This window comes from Lepidothrix coronata, unplaced genomic scaffold (assembly GCF_001604755.1).
Source record: "Lepidothrix coronata isolate B3197 unplaced genomic scaffold, Lepidothrix_coronata-1.0 Scaffold243, whole genome shotgun sequence".
NCBI classification, from domain to species: Eukaryota; Metazoa; Chordata; class Aves; order Passeriformes; family Pipridae; genus Lepidothrix; species Lepidothrix coronata.
This window is the reverse complement of record NW_016690423.1, coordinates 367,071-380,852: the sequence shown is the minus strand read 5'-3', so window position 1 is coordinate 380,852 and position 13,782 is coordinate 367,071. Positions and strand designations below refer to the sequence as shown.

The 13,782-nt window shown below is 46.6% G+C and overlaps 1 protein-coding gene across 1 annotated transcript in view; it reads right to left on the bottom strand.

Annotated features, from left to right (window-relative positions):
* Positions 1-8,864: 8,864 nt before the first annotated feature.
* The window catches only part of ARHGEF4 (Rho guanine nucleotide exchange factor 4), a 218,378-nt gene continuing 213,460 nt past the window's right edge, over positions 8,865-13,782 (bottom strand). The window contains 5 exon segments of the mRNA XM_017834879.1: positions 8,865-10,352; positions 10,355-10,452; positions 11,651-11,728; positions 12,391-12,634; positions 13,627-13,758. Of these exon segments, the coding sequence (XP_017690368.1) occupies positions 10,260-10,352; positions 10,355-10,452; positions 11,651-11,728; positions 12,391-12,634; positions 13,627-13,758 (645 nt within the window). The 3' untranslated portion in view covers positions 8,865-10,259.

The window sequence follows — 13,782 nt, the reverse complement described above, 5'->3', positions numbered from 1 at the left end:
GATAAAGTATTTTTTAAAAACTGAGGTATTCCCTATGTCAGTAACAGCTGATGAAAATGTCTTTTAAATGTAGCAGCAGCAAAATAAAAGTGGCTAATAATTGGCACCAAAAACGTAGCCCTAGTCAGTGGCATGGTGGTTAACTAAACACTAGGAAGGAAAAGAGAGAACCTACTATTAGATGTTGCTTATGCTTGTTGTAACCATCTCCTGTTTGAAGTTTCTAGGAGACATGCAGGAATGCTGTTCAAGAAAGCTTCTTTTTGAGTGTACTATGCAAGTTAAATGCTTAGATGCAGTGGTAGACAAAAAAAGTCCTTTATTTTAGTTGAAGTTCTTCCTCGTATTGCTTCATCCACTGAAAAAAAAAACCAAACAAAAACCAGAACCAAACCACCACCTGTCAGTACCACCGTGTCTTAGTGTTGTCAGAAAATAGCTGATGGTGCAGAGCTGTATACCAGGGTACTCAGCATTGACTGCCCTCCATGGAGCGTTCTGGCTTCACTGCTCCTTGGGCAGTAAGGCAAGAGATGGTCAGGATTGTCTTGGAATCACTCCCCAGTGCTTCAGCACAGTCTTACACACTTGTTCATTTGGGTTTTGCTTGAATAGGTGAGCACAGCAATCCAGTACCACCACCTAAGTAGGCTTAAACTCATCCCAGGAGTAGTAACTACCGTGTGTGTGAAACCTTCCATCTTAGGATCGTGAGTGATAGTGATGCTTCAGCTGAAGCTGGAGGGAAAGGATGGATGCAGGGGCTGTGCCTGGCCTGTGGTGCCCGGGCTGTGGTGCCTGGGCTGTGGTCTGTGCCCGGGCTGTGGTCTGTGCCTGGCCTCTGGTGCCTGGCCTCTGGTGCCCAGGCTGTGGTCTGTGCCTGGCCTGTGGTGCCTGGGCTGTGGTCTGTGCCTGGGCTGTGGTCTGTGCCTGGCCTGTGGTGCCCGGGCTGTGGTCTGTGCCTGGCCTGTGGTGCCCGGGCTGTGGTCTGTGCCTGGCCTGTGGTGCCCGGGCTGTGGTCTGTGCCTGGCCTGTGGTGCCCGGGCTGTGGTCTGTGCCTGGCCTGTGGTGCCCGGGCTGTGGTCTGTGCCTGGCCTGTGGTGCCCGGGCTGTGGTCTGTGCCGTGTTCAAGGGAAGCAGGCCCGGTCAGCCCGGGCCTCTCCAGCAGGTGTCAGGCGGGAGCCCCAGCCCCGAGTCCCGGCGGTTGTGAACGCTGGAACAGACACGGCGAGTTCAGCTCATTCACATTGTTCTCATTACTAAGTGTCAGCTTTCTAATCCTGTATCGTGTCAGCTCGAAGGGTCGGGCAGAGCCCTCAGACGTGAGGAGGTGCAATGCTGCTTAGCAGGAGCTCCTGCAGCAGGGAAGGGCAGTTTGTGCATCAGGGCTCGCCAAGAGCCGAGTTGGTTCTGAGCTCTCCTCCGAAGGAGCGAGGCCTCGGCAGGCTGGGCACCTCTGGTCAGGGGTGCTGAGGGGGAATAAGGGCTGGTTTGTAGACTGAAGAGAGGGAAAAGGAACAGTGCTTATCTGGGGACAAGGAAACCTTTTCTTGTGTGGGTTGCATATAACACTGAAACATCTGAATTTCATGCGTAGTAAGGGTCCATTTGTGATTTGTAAAATTTATGGGCTCTGAAGTTTAAACATCAAGAAAGTGAACATGACTTTTCTAAACTGGTTGTGACTTTTGGGCACTTAGCAGGCAAACTGGGAAAGCTTTTTTAGCTGGCTGCTGTACAGATTTGTTTTAAGTAGAAGGGATTTGTTAGTGGGTTTTTTTTAATTGTAATGCTATTATTGGCTGCCCTCCTGTCCAAGATTTAAAAAAGTGAGTGCATGCAATGGAAGTACAAGAGGCCCCAGTAATAGTTCTCCATGTTTGTTATGAAATAGACACAGGTTTCCTTTTTATGACTTTTTTTAAAACTGTCTTAGGAACAGTTGTATTGGTACTTTTTTTTTAAGTTTAGGTCAATGTTGTCTTCCAGAATAAGTTTTAAGGCATCACTCACTCCTGCATTGAACTATTGCATCAACACAAAGAGTGGAGATTCCATTCTGAGCCAGTTCAATTGTGAAAATTCATACTTTTTTATTTTTTATGCAATTCAATGAGTAGATGAGCTCAGATTTAAATTCTTAAAAGCACGTTTATTGTAACAAGAATTGTTATGTATTAATACTTCAGTTTTCAATAAAGATTGACTTGTGTTGCTTATTGTGGTTTTTTTTTTTTCCTACTGTCTTTGCTGACATCCTTCCAGAAAAGATTCTGTTGCTGGAGAGCAGAATGGTATGTTTAAACTCTTTAAGGTGGTGAAATCTGATAATTAACATTGAAATGGGTTAAGTGACTTTTCTCAGTAAGGTTTCCTAATGGCAGCAAAACACAGTGGTAAAGGCTCCCCAGTGGGGAAGAAGCTGCCCTAAGTTGCCCTGTCTGAGAGAATGGTAATGATGTGCAACCCTGCCTTGTTCCCTTTTGAGGCATTTCTTACTTTTCAGAGTTTTCTTACTTTATTTTATAGTTTAAAACAAAGGAAATGGAACAGATGTAAAATTTGACAATACTTCAGCTTTGGTTGATACCAAATCCATACTGTTTGATTGGAGAGGTGACAGGCCTGAGCAGAAGGCTGTTATAAATCAGTTTCTTGAGTGTTCCCCAGAAGGAAAAGAATTGAGTAGGTGTGAAGTGTGGGTAATTATCCTATTTCTTTAGTGTGTGGGTGGTTGTAAAGCACTAATGTTAAAATGGAATTATGTGTATTTCAGGGGAACAGAACTGTGCTGCTTGAACTAACTGGCTGTTTTGATTTATTGTAGGTCTCCAAAAATAACATAACTTACCTGGTAATGTTCCTGTGAAAAGCAACATGTGGAAGAGGAAGGTGCAACGTGACTGTGTCACTGTGGTTGTTGAGATATTGCCACAGGTGGTTTAGTCAGTCGAGTACTTGAGCTTCTACAACTGTAGCCAAGCACTAGGGATCCCGGGGACAGATTGGTTTTCTTTCCTCAGTGTGCTTTATCTCAACTAAGTTCTGGTCACTTGTCCTGGGATTGCTTTCATGTTACAGGGAGACAGGTTTGGGGGTGTTTTTTGCATAGCACTGGAGCTGATAAAAATTCATAATCCTCATCCAGTGGGTTGCTGGAATCTGGGATGCTCTAAAGGGAAATACTGTTCTTCAGAATGGTGCTGATCCCTCCTGGGATTCCAGTCTAGCTGTTCTCGTGGGGGTCTGTTGCTGTGAAGCATGACTTTGTGCCATGTTCAGCACTCATAAGAATGTGGTACTGAACTCTTAAGTCTGTGTGTGGGGTTTCTTTCGTGGTGGTTTTAAATGTATCCATGGAACTACCAAAATGGTGGGTCAGTAATGGTTTGATTTTTTTCCCCCTCTCCCCACGCTCACTGTGCAGTGGCAGTGTAATGCACATTACTGTCCCACTCGCTGAAAGTAGAGCTAGTTACTTGCTGCGAAAGTTAGGTGTGTTGATAAGAACTTTTCTCATTTTAAGGGCATCTTTGAACACTTAAAAACAGCCAGAGCCTCTTCCAGAAAAGTCATTGTCAGAAATAGGAAGATTAGAGTTTGAAGTTTTCCTGTAACTAATAATGGGGAAAACCAAAGTTTGCTGTTTCTAGCATCTTGCTTTAGATTCTAAACTCATTGCAAAAAAAGCTCAGTAACAGAAATAGTTTTGTTGCTGAGCTCCCCTGGAATCACGAATGGTTATTATTTAGCTGGGAATTTTTCTGTGTAGGAAATGTCAGTCATAGAAGGTGTTGCTGCATTAGATGGATTAAAGGTCTGACTCGTGTGTGGGAGGCTAAATGCTCTCCTGATTTTATTTTGGTATCCATCAGGCTATTAGCTATCCAGAATATTAATCATCCAGAATAGAATGGGGACCATGTGACTACTTTAAAATAAACATGAAAAAATTTACAGCAGCAAGAAGTCTTTGGTAGCTGTGGGAAGTTGTGCTGTGTGTCACAGGGGGAATGGCAGACCTAGAGGGAAGGCTGTTGAGCCTTGTGGGTACAAGTAACCCATAGCTGTAGTCTTTGCTGCTGGACTAAAAGATATTTCCAACACAACCTTGACAGAGAAAATTTAGCACTGAACAGCTCAGCTGTCAGCTTCAATTACTGCAGCTGGACCTTCATTTTTGGATTATATGAATCTACTTTATAGTATTTTACAATAGCTTTTTCTTTCCTGGGCAAGAAGGGTAAAGTACATGGACAAATTGATGCTTCAGACAGAGGGAGAGGAACACACCTTCCCTCACTTTTGCTTTTGCCAGCCTTGTATGAATTGTAATCATGTGAACTTCACACTTGAGCTCTAACGCTCAACTCTTTCAGTGCACGAATGCTCATGTGGCTGTAGCTGGGGTAAGGATTTTCTTCATGGTGGGATTTAGATAGCAAGCATATTGTTTCAGGTTGCTGGAGGTTAAAGAAAAAAAGCCCAGGTAATGGGTGGGCAGGCTGCTGCTTATGAGAAAAGGGGAAGAAGCAGGTGTGGAAAGATAGCAGGAACTTCTAAGCAGAATGCTGTTACATGTGATTATGGCAGATATAAAGGCTGATGCTGTATACTCAGTAGTGTCTTGTGGGAGGATTACAGAATTAGACAAGACTAAAGTTGGTAGCTTTTTTATTTCCCATCTCACAACTGTATATGTAAGCAGTCACACAAAGGTACACAGATCTGGGGGAAATATCACAGGTATTGCATTTGCACAGGCTGTGAAACAGGGAGCTGCTTTGGTAGCGAAGTTGTGCAAAAGAGGAGCTCAGGACGTGCGGAGAGGAGGGTGGAGTTGTGGGGAGGAAGATGACAGGAGTGTTAAGCAAAAAGAACAAGCAGCCTGCGTTTTTCCTAAAACCGCCGGCACTGCCAAAGCCATGGGATTTTAGTAATGTAGCTTGTTAAGGATAACGTGTGAGAGACACGGGGAGAAATGAACTGTGGTGCGAGGTGTTAATCCCAAGGCAGGGCAAGCTGGGATTGCTGTGTGGCTGGAAAGGAACACCCTTTGGCTTCTGAGCCTGGAGCTGTGGCTGTGAGTGTAAAGGCAAGTGAATCCAGGTTGTTCTGGAGCATGTGATCCCCCATCCTGTGTGGCACTCGGGGAAGTGCAGGAGCCCTGTGCCCTGTCACACTGCTGGCTGTCACCTTGCACTGGCTTCGCTCTGAAACGTTCTGAATTGATTTGTCTCTGCTGCTTGGAAGATTGATTCCCTCTCTTGCACTATCAACCTGAAAGAATACCACTGTGCCTTCAGTGGGTTAAAATCAGCTGAAAACACTTCAATTTTTTTTTCTGTGAACTTCTCTCCATTATCAAAGCTCTTATTCTTTAACCCATTAATTACCTGAAGACCTGATCCTACAGCTTTGCTTAGGCTGGGAGCTCTGTGACAGGGAGTTTCTGCTGGTAGGTTGGGACAGGACATTCTAGTTGAGACTTGGTCAAAAACATGAGTAGCAGCAGGTACAGGCTGAGGCTCCAGCAGTTGAATGAGGTGTGAACAGTTCCCTTCTTAAAGCTTTAGGAATTGCTGTACTACCATAGTCACTGTCCAGAAGGGCATTGCAGTGCCATAACCCTCCTTAGCAGGTACATGGTGAAACCTGACGGGAGCATTAAAACAGCTGAAGTAAAGCCAGTAAAATAAGAATTTAGCACTTGCTGGGTGTTGTCCCCCACAGGTGCTGACAGTTCTCCAGCAGTCTGGGTGGTGAGTGGTGCAGTACTTGTTCAGAACACTGATATTTACATATCAGTCTTGGCACCGATTTCTTCAGTGCTGCTCTTTCCACTACAGTAAATCTGGAGGAGCACAGCCTGATATTGTGACATATATTGCAAAAGATGAAAGGCCTTTTCCTTTAAAAAAACCTAATTTCAGTCATTCTGGCACCCCAAGAAAAGTAGCATTTTCAGCCTGAAGCTGAGATTCTCATGGAATGCCTGTCACCGGCAAGTGCCTTGGTTCTGTTATCTCATCATCTGTTGGTGAGGGGGAGGCCTGGCTTCCTGATGGTTTTGGGAAGCTGTTGGGACACCCAGATGCAGGTGTTTGTGCTGGTTCCTGGATGACAGACAGCCATGCTGGCTTTGTGGAGCAGTGTCCTGGATGGTGGGAATCACCTGCTGTGCACACAGTGGCTGCCCACAAACAGGACTCCCCACCACCCAATACCCCACAGCTCTTCAGGTTACAGACAAAACAGAAAAGATACTAAAGGCTGCTTTGGGGGAACTTATCTCTGCATGGGAATTGATCTAGTTGTTATTGTGAGTTAGTACAAAGACAGTTTGTTCTGGTTTTGATGCTCTCAGAACTTGGCACAGTGTATACACCCACCGTGTCTGAATCAGTTATTCCAAAATAACAGTTCAAAACAGAGAGTTTGTGGTGGTTTTTTTGGTCACAGCAGAAACTTCATTATTTAGCAGCCACCAGTTCTCTTCACATTACTGGTAGTTTCAGGAAATCATTCTTTTGATTGGTTCACATGCTTTACATAAGTCTGTGTCTTACTTGACCAAGTGAAAACTGGGCAGATTTAGCTCCTTAAGAAACATGGCTGTTTTCACAAAAAGCTTCCTAAATGGATAGCTACAGAAGGAGGGGAACAGATAGAGCCAACACCTCTAAAAACCCAAACCACCCCTGAATCAAATCTTCCTGTCCACTTTATGTAACTCAGTGCAGAACTGTTTTTCTGAGCAGTTAGGATGGTTCTACCCTGAAATCCAGAAGGATTGATGCTGTTCAGCCTCATGTCAGGAGCTGGAGTTTGTTCTGTATGAAAATCTGCATTTCTGGCCCATGTAGGTGGTTTCTCTCCAGAGCTCCTCTGACATCTCACAGCTCTGCTTCATGTTTCAAATGGGCACTTCTTGTGGATCTGGCAAGACTGTGCTGTCCATTTAGATCCGAGAGCTTGTCAGAGGCTGTACTTGCATTGCTCATATGCCAAAAACCCCGTTAGCATGAGTTTAGCTGATGCCCTTGTGAAGCTGCACACTGTGTACACACACACCTCCTGGCCTACACACATGTTCTCCCTGGTACTGTTCACTGCCAGAACAATGGAACTCCATTTGAAATCCAGATGCCAGGGCGAAGAGGAAGGAAATTCAGGGTTGGTTAATGTGTTACCACCATCTCACACACAAGGACGCTTTGCCATTTAATGAGGAACTTGGGCAATGACTTTTTTGAGTGTCTAATCACTTAAAACCAATGAGTTTGCACGTGATCTGCTACACAGTTTGTTCAGGAAACACTGTGGGTTGTGGTGAGAGAATCAGGAAGCAGTGCTGGGTAGAAAACAAAGGGTGGTGTTTCGTGATAAAATCCTCTTCAGAGCAGGCTGTGGGTGGGTGTGTTGAGCACAGTGGGTTTGAGCCTTACCTGTTCAGCAGTGTCACCTCTTCCAGCACGATCAGCTTCTGTACTGATCTCAGTCTCGCACAGGGGATCGGATCCCAGCTCCAAACTTGGCGTGCAAGACTAGAATCCCAGCTGAGGACGCTTTTTAGGAAGAGTACTGATAGTCAAGCGGAGAATGTATTTCTCTCTACCAAAAATAATTAACTGGTCAGCGATGTTGTCTGACTAGAGGAGTCTGGTTTGGCAGTAAAAAACAGTTTCTGTAAAACGTGCTGCTATGAATCATTTGTGCGCAGTGGTCAGATGTGAAATCAGTTCTGGAAGAGCTGGTAAGTGATGTGAGAATTTAAACCACTTGGTGCATATCTACTGTTCAGAATATTGCTACCCAGATAATGAATAGTAGCCAGTTCTTGTGTGTGTTTTCAGCAAGGGAGGGCAGGGGCATTGTTGCGCTTCACAGCTGCTGCACTCCAGGGTCCTGTGCCACTGTCCCCCCATTTCCCTCAGGAGAAGAGGTGAGGAGTTCTAGTGGAGTGACTTCAGTGTAGATGTAAAGCTGAGTGTATTAAGCAACATAGTGGCTAAAAAACAGATGTTGCAGCAAGGGGCACTTTGAATAGATGTCAGCACTTCTTTCATGGTGGGGACAGCAATGTTTTGTTCAGGGAGGCAAGGAGGTTCTTGGGGGAATCCCCATCCTTGAGCACACTCAGCTGGACAAGATCATGAGAAACCTGTTGCATCTTCACAGCTGATCATGCTTAGAGGGTGTGTGCATGTGTTGTGGGGGAACTGTCCTCTCCCCAACTTACTGCAAAGTTGATGATAAGCTCAGAAAATTGATCATTTCAGTGCCAACAGATTTGCTTCCTGGCCAATCAAAACAAACACGCCATGGATAAGGAAAGGAGGGTGCAGACACTTAGGGTAAACACAAACGTGACAGTTGCCTTCTGTTCCTGAGGGGTGCTGGCTGTAGCTGATGTACCTGTGTGTGTGTGTCTGCATGTCTCTGTGTCAGGGTCTCTCTTGGTTGCCATCTCTCTCTCTCCACCTTGCCCATGTCTGTCTCGGTGTGTGCCTGTTGGGGTCTGTGTGTCTCGTGGTGGGTGTCTCTGTGTGCCGGTGTCTCAGTGTGTCTGTATTGCAAAGATCAGTATGCCAACAGTGATGTAGCTGCCTGATCTCAGTGGCTCTTGAAGTGTTTTTTTTTCTGTCTGGGTTTGTTTTTTTCCCTGCCCCTCCCCCAGTATTGACCCATGTCCTCTCCAGTGCAGAGTGTCCCCAGTGCCCGCTCTGGTCTGGTCCCTGTGCAGGGTGGCTGCTCTGAGGGTGGTGTGGTCACTGCTGGAGCTGCAAAAGCAGAATCTCTGCAGTGACTCTGCAGAGAAACAAGTTCACACAGACATGCTGGAGACAAACACAGGCTGAGAGTCACTTTTACAAGTTTCTTTATGAAATTAAATGTTGCCCCTGGTCTGGGGGGAAGATATAGTGCAAGAAGGACTTTGTACATGCTACTGAATTCAGATATCCCTGGATGACCAGACTTTGGTCAGCTACAGCATCAACAAACACTGGATTTCTGAGCTCTGCAGACAGTTAGTGCTCACTCACACAGCGTCGAGTTGGAATGAGCAGGAGTCTTCCTTCCACTGTCACAGGATGTCTCCTAAGCTAGGGAATTCAGTCAGTATGGCTTCTAACTCTCGCTATGGTAAGGCAAATCTTTCCTTTTGCTAACCAAGGTTCAAATTAATTCTTTTTGGCCACGGTTTGAAACTTGGGTACTTAAATGAGGCTCCTTATGCCAAATTTAGGCCTTTTTAAAGTGGTTTTCCATTTTTTAAAAGTGTCAATAACACGCCTTGAATTTGAGAAGGTCTGTGGGAGTTTGCATAACAATTGTGTTTCAGAGTTGAACAGCAGACTCTGACTTCTGGGAGCCGGGTTTGCAAATATTGACCTTTTTTTTTAAAAAAAAAAAGAAAAATTAAACAGACAAAACAGGCATCAAGTTAACAACATCTGACAAGAACAATTACAGACTTACAAAATACACAGTTCTGATTTTTACCATAAATAAACACATTACAAACAATGAGCATTTTCATTGGCCAGGAAATATGGCAGAATGATGGAGAGACGAGAATCTAAGGAATTGAGTACGGTATTAATTAGGCACATTTTTCTCTAACTTATGTAACTCAAACCCACTAGAGAGATTCTTGAACTTGACTCATGCTGCAGGTTGGCACAGTTTAATGTACGATACCGTTCACCAGTGGTGTTGGACTAGAGGAAAGAAGAGGTCACAGTGCTGTACTCACTGTGTCTGTCTGAGGGCCTGCAGAGGCTGAGTTAGTTGGGCCTGTGTAGGAGGATCATGTCTCTGAGAAACGTGGGGCAGGGGGCAGAGCAGAAGGGTTTGTCCCTCCACGGCCAGTGTGTCACGTCAGTGACTCTGAACTGTCGTTCTGAGCACGGCAGTGGGTCTGTCAGCTGCCACCCCCTCTGACAGCTGCCAGACAGCAGTGGTGGGCACAGTGGGAAGGAGTGAGTCCAACTACAGCTGACAAGCAAAATCTCTTCAGCTGAAGCGTGTCAGGCTCCCTCCTGTGAGCTCCTCCTGGAGCTCTGCCTCGTGGGCGCTGTGCAAGGCTGGCTCCACGGCACAAATGCACACGCAGTGTCTCACCTCGGAACCAGGGCGGTCAGTCGGGCTGCAAAATAAATAGGGAAGGCAGGAGCACATGTGCCATCCTCCGTAAACAAAGGATTGGAAGAACCTGGGCTCCACCTCCCAGGACTGACGGGTAAAGTGCTTTCTCAGAAGAGGTTCAGGCACAAACGTGGGGCCGCCCCTATTTCCGGAAGGGCGTCAGCCTGCTGATGTTCTGCCAGAAGTTCGAGGGCTTGCGCTTGGGCTCTGCCAGCATGAAGACCTGCTGCTGAGGGAGTGTGGTGGGCAGGGTGGGATGCTTCTGCCGCATCAGGAAGTCATAGTAGGGCCTGGTGACAGCTGGGATGAGGAGGAGAGAGGAAGCATATTAGTTGAGCACAGCTCCCTTCCCTCCTCCCCCTTCAGTCCCCGTTAAAGCTGCAGGGCCATGAACTGGGTTTGTCTTAGTGTTACTCTTCCCTTAGTTTACCCTTACTTTCAGCACTGCTTGTTAGGATTAGAGCTGATGCTGTGGAAGTTCCAGAAATGTGCCACATAACTGCCAGGTGTTGTGCCAACACAACAACAGGGCTGAAGAGCTGCAGCTCATCACCAACTTAACTGGTGCCTTTGCCTGTGCTGGGAGAAGCAACTGCTGCACAAATGCTGCTGTTGCCTGTTCCAACATCCTGGGATGGATTTCTAAGTAGGAATGGTCAGTGCCTGCCCAGTGGAGAGGGCTAGCTTGTGGCCACCTCTAATGCTTTGTCCCAAGGGCTTTGCTCTGTTAGAGAGGTTTGACCTCCTTCCAAACTTCCCTCTGTTTGCAGTCAAATCTTATTTCTGACCTATTTTGACATTTAGTCAAGCTTTCTTACTGGAGACGTGGCTGGGATTTAAGTGCTGGCTGGTACCACCAAGAGGAAGTGGCTTCCTCTGTGGGTCCAGGGAAAAGCAAGTGACACCTCTTCCTCTGAACAGAGAGAAGGGGAAGGTGGCATCACAGGGCTCTTTTCAGCCAACAGTGCTGTGGGCACAGGAACCTTCCAGTTTGTTGCTTGAGTTCACACTCCCCTGGCTGCTGCTAAATTATCCTTGTGTGTGACAGGTTGAATGATCAGCTCTGTTCGAGCATGGTACCTACCCCTGGCACTCTGCCCAAATTGCAGTTTCAGAGCATCTTCCCCAGGCAGGAACAGTCCCTGCTGCAGTTACCTTTATGACCCTCTGTGTGTTGTGAGGACTGCTACAAAGCTTGCCTTTGGCCACACTGCTGGGAGAGCCTGTGTCCCCGGGCCAGGCTGTGCACTGATCAGGGCTGATGGTTTCTGGCACAGCGCTCAGTGATTATGTGCAAAGCAGCTCTGGAGTTAGGAACAGTTTCCTGACTCCAGCCATCTGAAGCTACCAGGAACTGTAGTGCAGATTGTCACATCAGAGCTCACCATCTGGCCTTCTCCAGAGCTTGTTAATGCCACTTCATTGGAACTCTTCCCATGTAGTAAATACCGAGCTACCCCCCGCTGTCACAGCGTTCCTGTGCTCAGATGTGACTCACCCTTGGGTTTCCCAGCGTGGTGCTGCTTGCTGGCATTCAGCATGGCCTGCTTCTTCTGCACCTCGGTGATTGAAAAACCTGGAAGATAAAACAGTTTGTCAGCAGCAGGTCATGGTTTGGTGTCTCAGAGGAAATACCGGGGGGAGGCAAATGCCTGAGGTGAGAGGGCACAGTTACTGCCAAGGCTGGCAGGGGCACAGCCCTCTCTCCCCAGCCTGCACTGCACAGCTTTCCCCACCTCTCATGCCAGGTTTTCTTCCTGCCCTTTGCCCCACACTTTGCTGGGTGAAGAAGCCAGCCCAAACCAGTTTGGCTGAAATCTTTCTAGATCACTCTGATCTGAATTAAGCAGGATTTAGACAAAACAGTGCAAACCCTCTTGCACAGTGAGAGCCCTTGACTGAACCTGTTCTGTACAGATACCTCCCAGCTGGGCACTCACACTCTACTGCAGAATACTGGAAGCTGTATGTAATGTATTGACTATTTTCTCAGCCCTGCCTGAACTCATTAAAGACACATCAGCCTCCCTGGGGACACGCTGCAGTGTCGGCTCATGGTGGTTTTATAACTGCACAGATTCATTCAGAATGTGCAATTCAGCAGCTCAGGGCTGGACTGGAGCATGGACTGGCTTCCCCACCCTTTCCCTCCCAGGCATTGGCTAGTGGGTAAAAAAAGAGGAAAAACAAAACCAAACAAAAAACCCCCACTGTCTCCCAGCGTTGCTCTTCCCATACCTGTCTCCTGGTCGAGCTGCACCTGCCTCCTTTCGTTCTCAAACGCCTTCAGCCAGCGCTGTTTCTGCTCAGGCTTTTTTGCACAGAATAAGTGGACTTCCTCAGTGTCTCGGCAGTGCAGCTTAAATGCATTTTTCACACTGATATTGAAGTCCTTGTCCTTCCCATCTTCTACATCCAGTATTTCCATGTCATCCATGTTGATCCGACTCTTATAATACAAAATGTCCCGGCGCAGAAGGTCCTGTAAGAGAGACCACAACAGATGTGCTGTTTCCTGTCCTAAACATTCATTTTCTCTGATGTGATGTATTTAATCTTCCCAGTAGTCATTACAGTTCTGTAAAAAACCCCGAATACTGGATTTGAATCTGTGGAATTGCTGAGCTGCTGTGGGCGCTGTTGGCAGTGAGGGGCCCTGGGGTCAGGACAAGTGGCAGCTGCTGTTGGGGGGGTATCAGCTGCCCTGAAGATCTGAATGAGAAGCAAGCTTGGGTATTATCCCAAATCCCTCATTTCTGTCCTCTGACAGAAAACACTATTTGCATCCTCCAGTCCCAGTTAGAAAGAAAAAAAAAGAAAGAAATCCTAATTAGTTCTTGTTTCTTGTGTTGACAATGAAAAGTAACTTTGAGAATAGCAATTTTCACGCCCAAGTTACTCAGAGCTACCTGCAAGATGTGGAATGTGCAAAAAATAATTGGCACATTCAGTTTTGAAATTCCAGAGGAAGATACCTTTCATTGGCTCCAAGAAGGAAGATTTCATTACTTAGGTTATGATAAAAAACATGGGCTGTACTTACAGACTTACATGTGACTTAATATGGTCTTACTGACTGCCAAGGCCCACAGCTCTTCATCGAAGCTGCAGGTGCCCTCTGACTCTGACACTTATCTCAGGTGACAGCACAGTTGAAAAATAAGGTATTTCAAAGAAAATATGTGAGAATGCTTATACTTGAGTTGTATGAAATATCCCCTCTACCAACCCTAGAAGCAGTGCAGTGCTTTCCTCTTTCAGTATGAGAATTAGGCTGGTAGCTGTTTGCTGTGCTCAGGGGCACAGAACACCCCAGGACATCAGAGAAAAGACTGCAGTGAATGCACAGAGAGGTCTCAGTGCCAGGAGCACACGATGTCAGTAAGTATTAAGGACACAGAGGACTGGAGAGGGAGCTCACTTAAATTCCTCAGCACTGTGGTAGCCAGCACTGGTGCCTGGCTGGGGGGTTACCTTCTTGCAGCAGACGAGCTGGTGATCAAAGAGGAAGAACATCCTCTGCTGGCTCTTGGCTTGAGGGTGGGAGATTTTGGCTAATTCCCCGGAATAGATGAGTTCTGAGCTTCTGACCAGGACATCTTCACCCTGGGAACAGCACAGAGAACATCT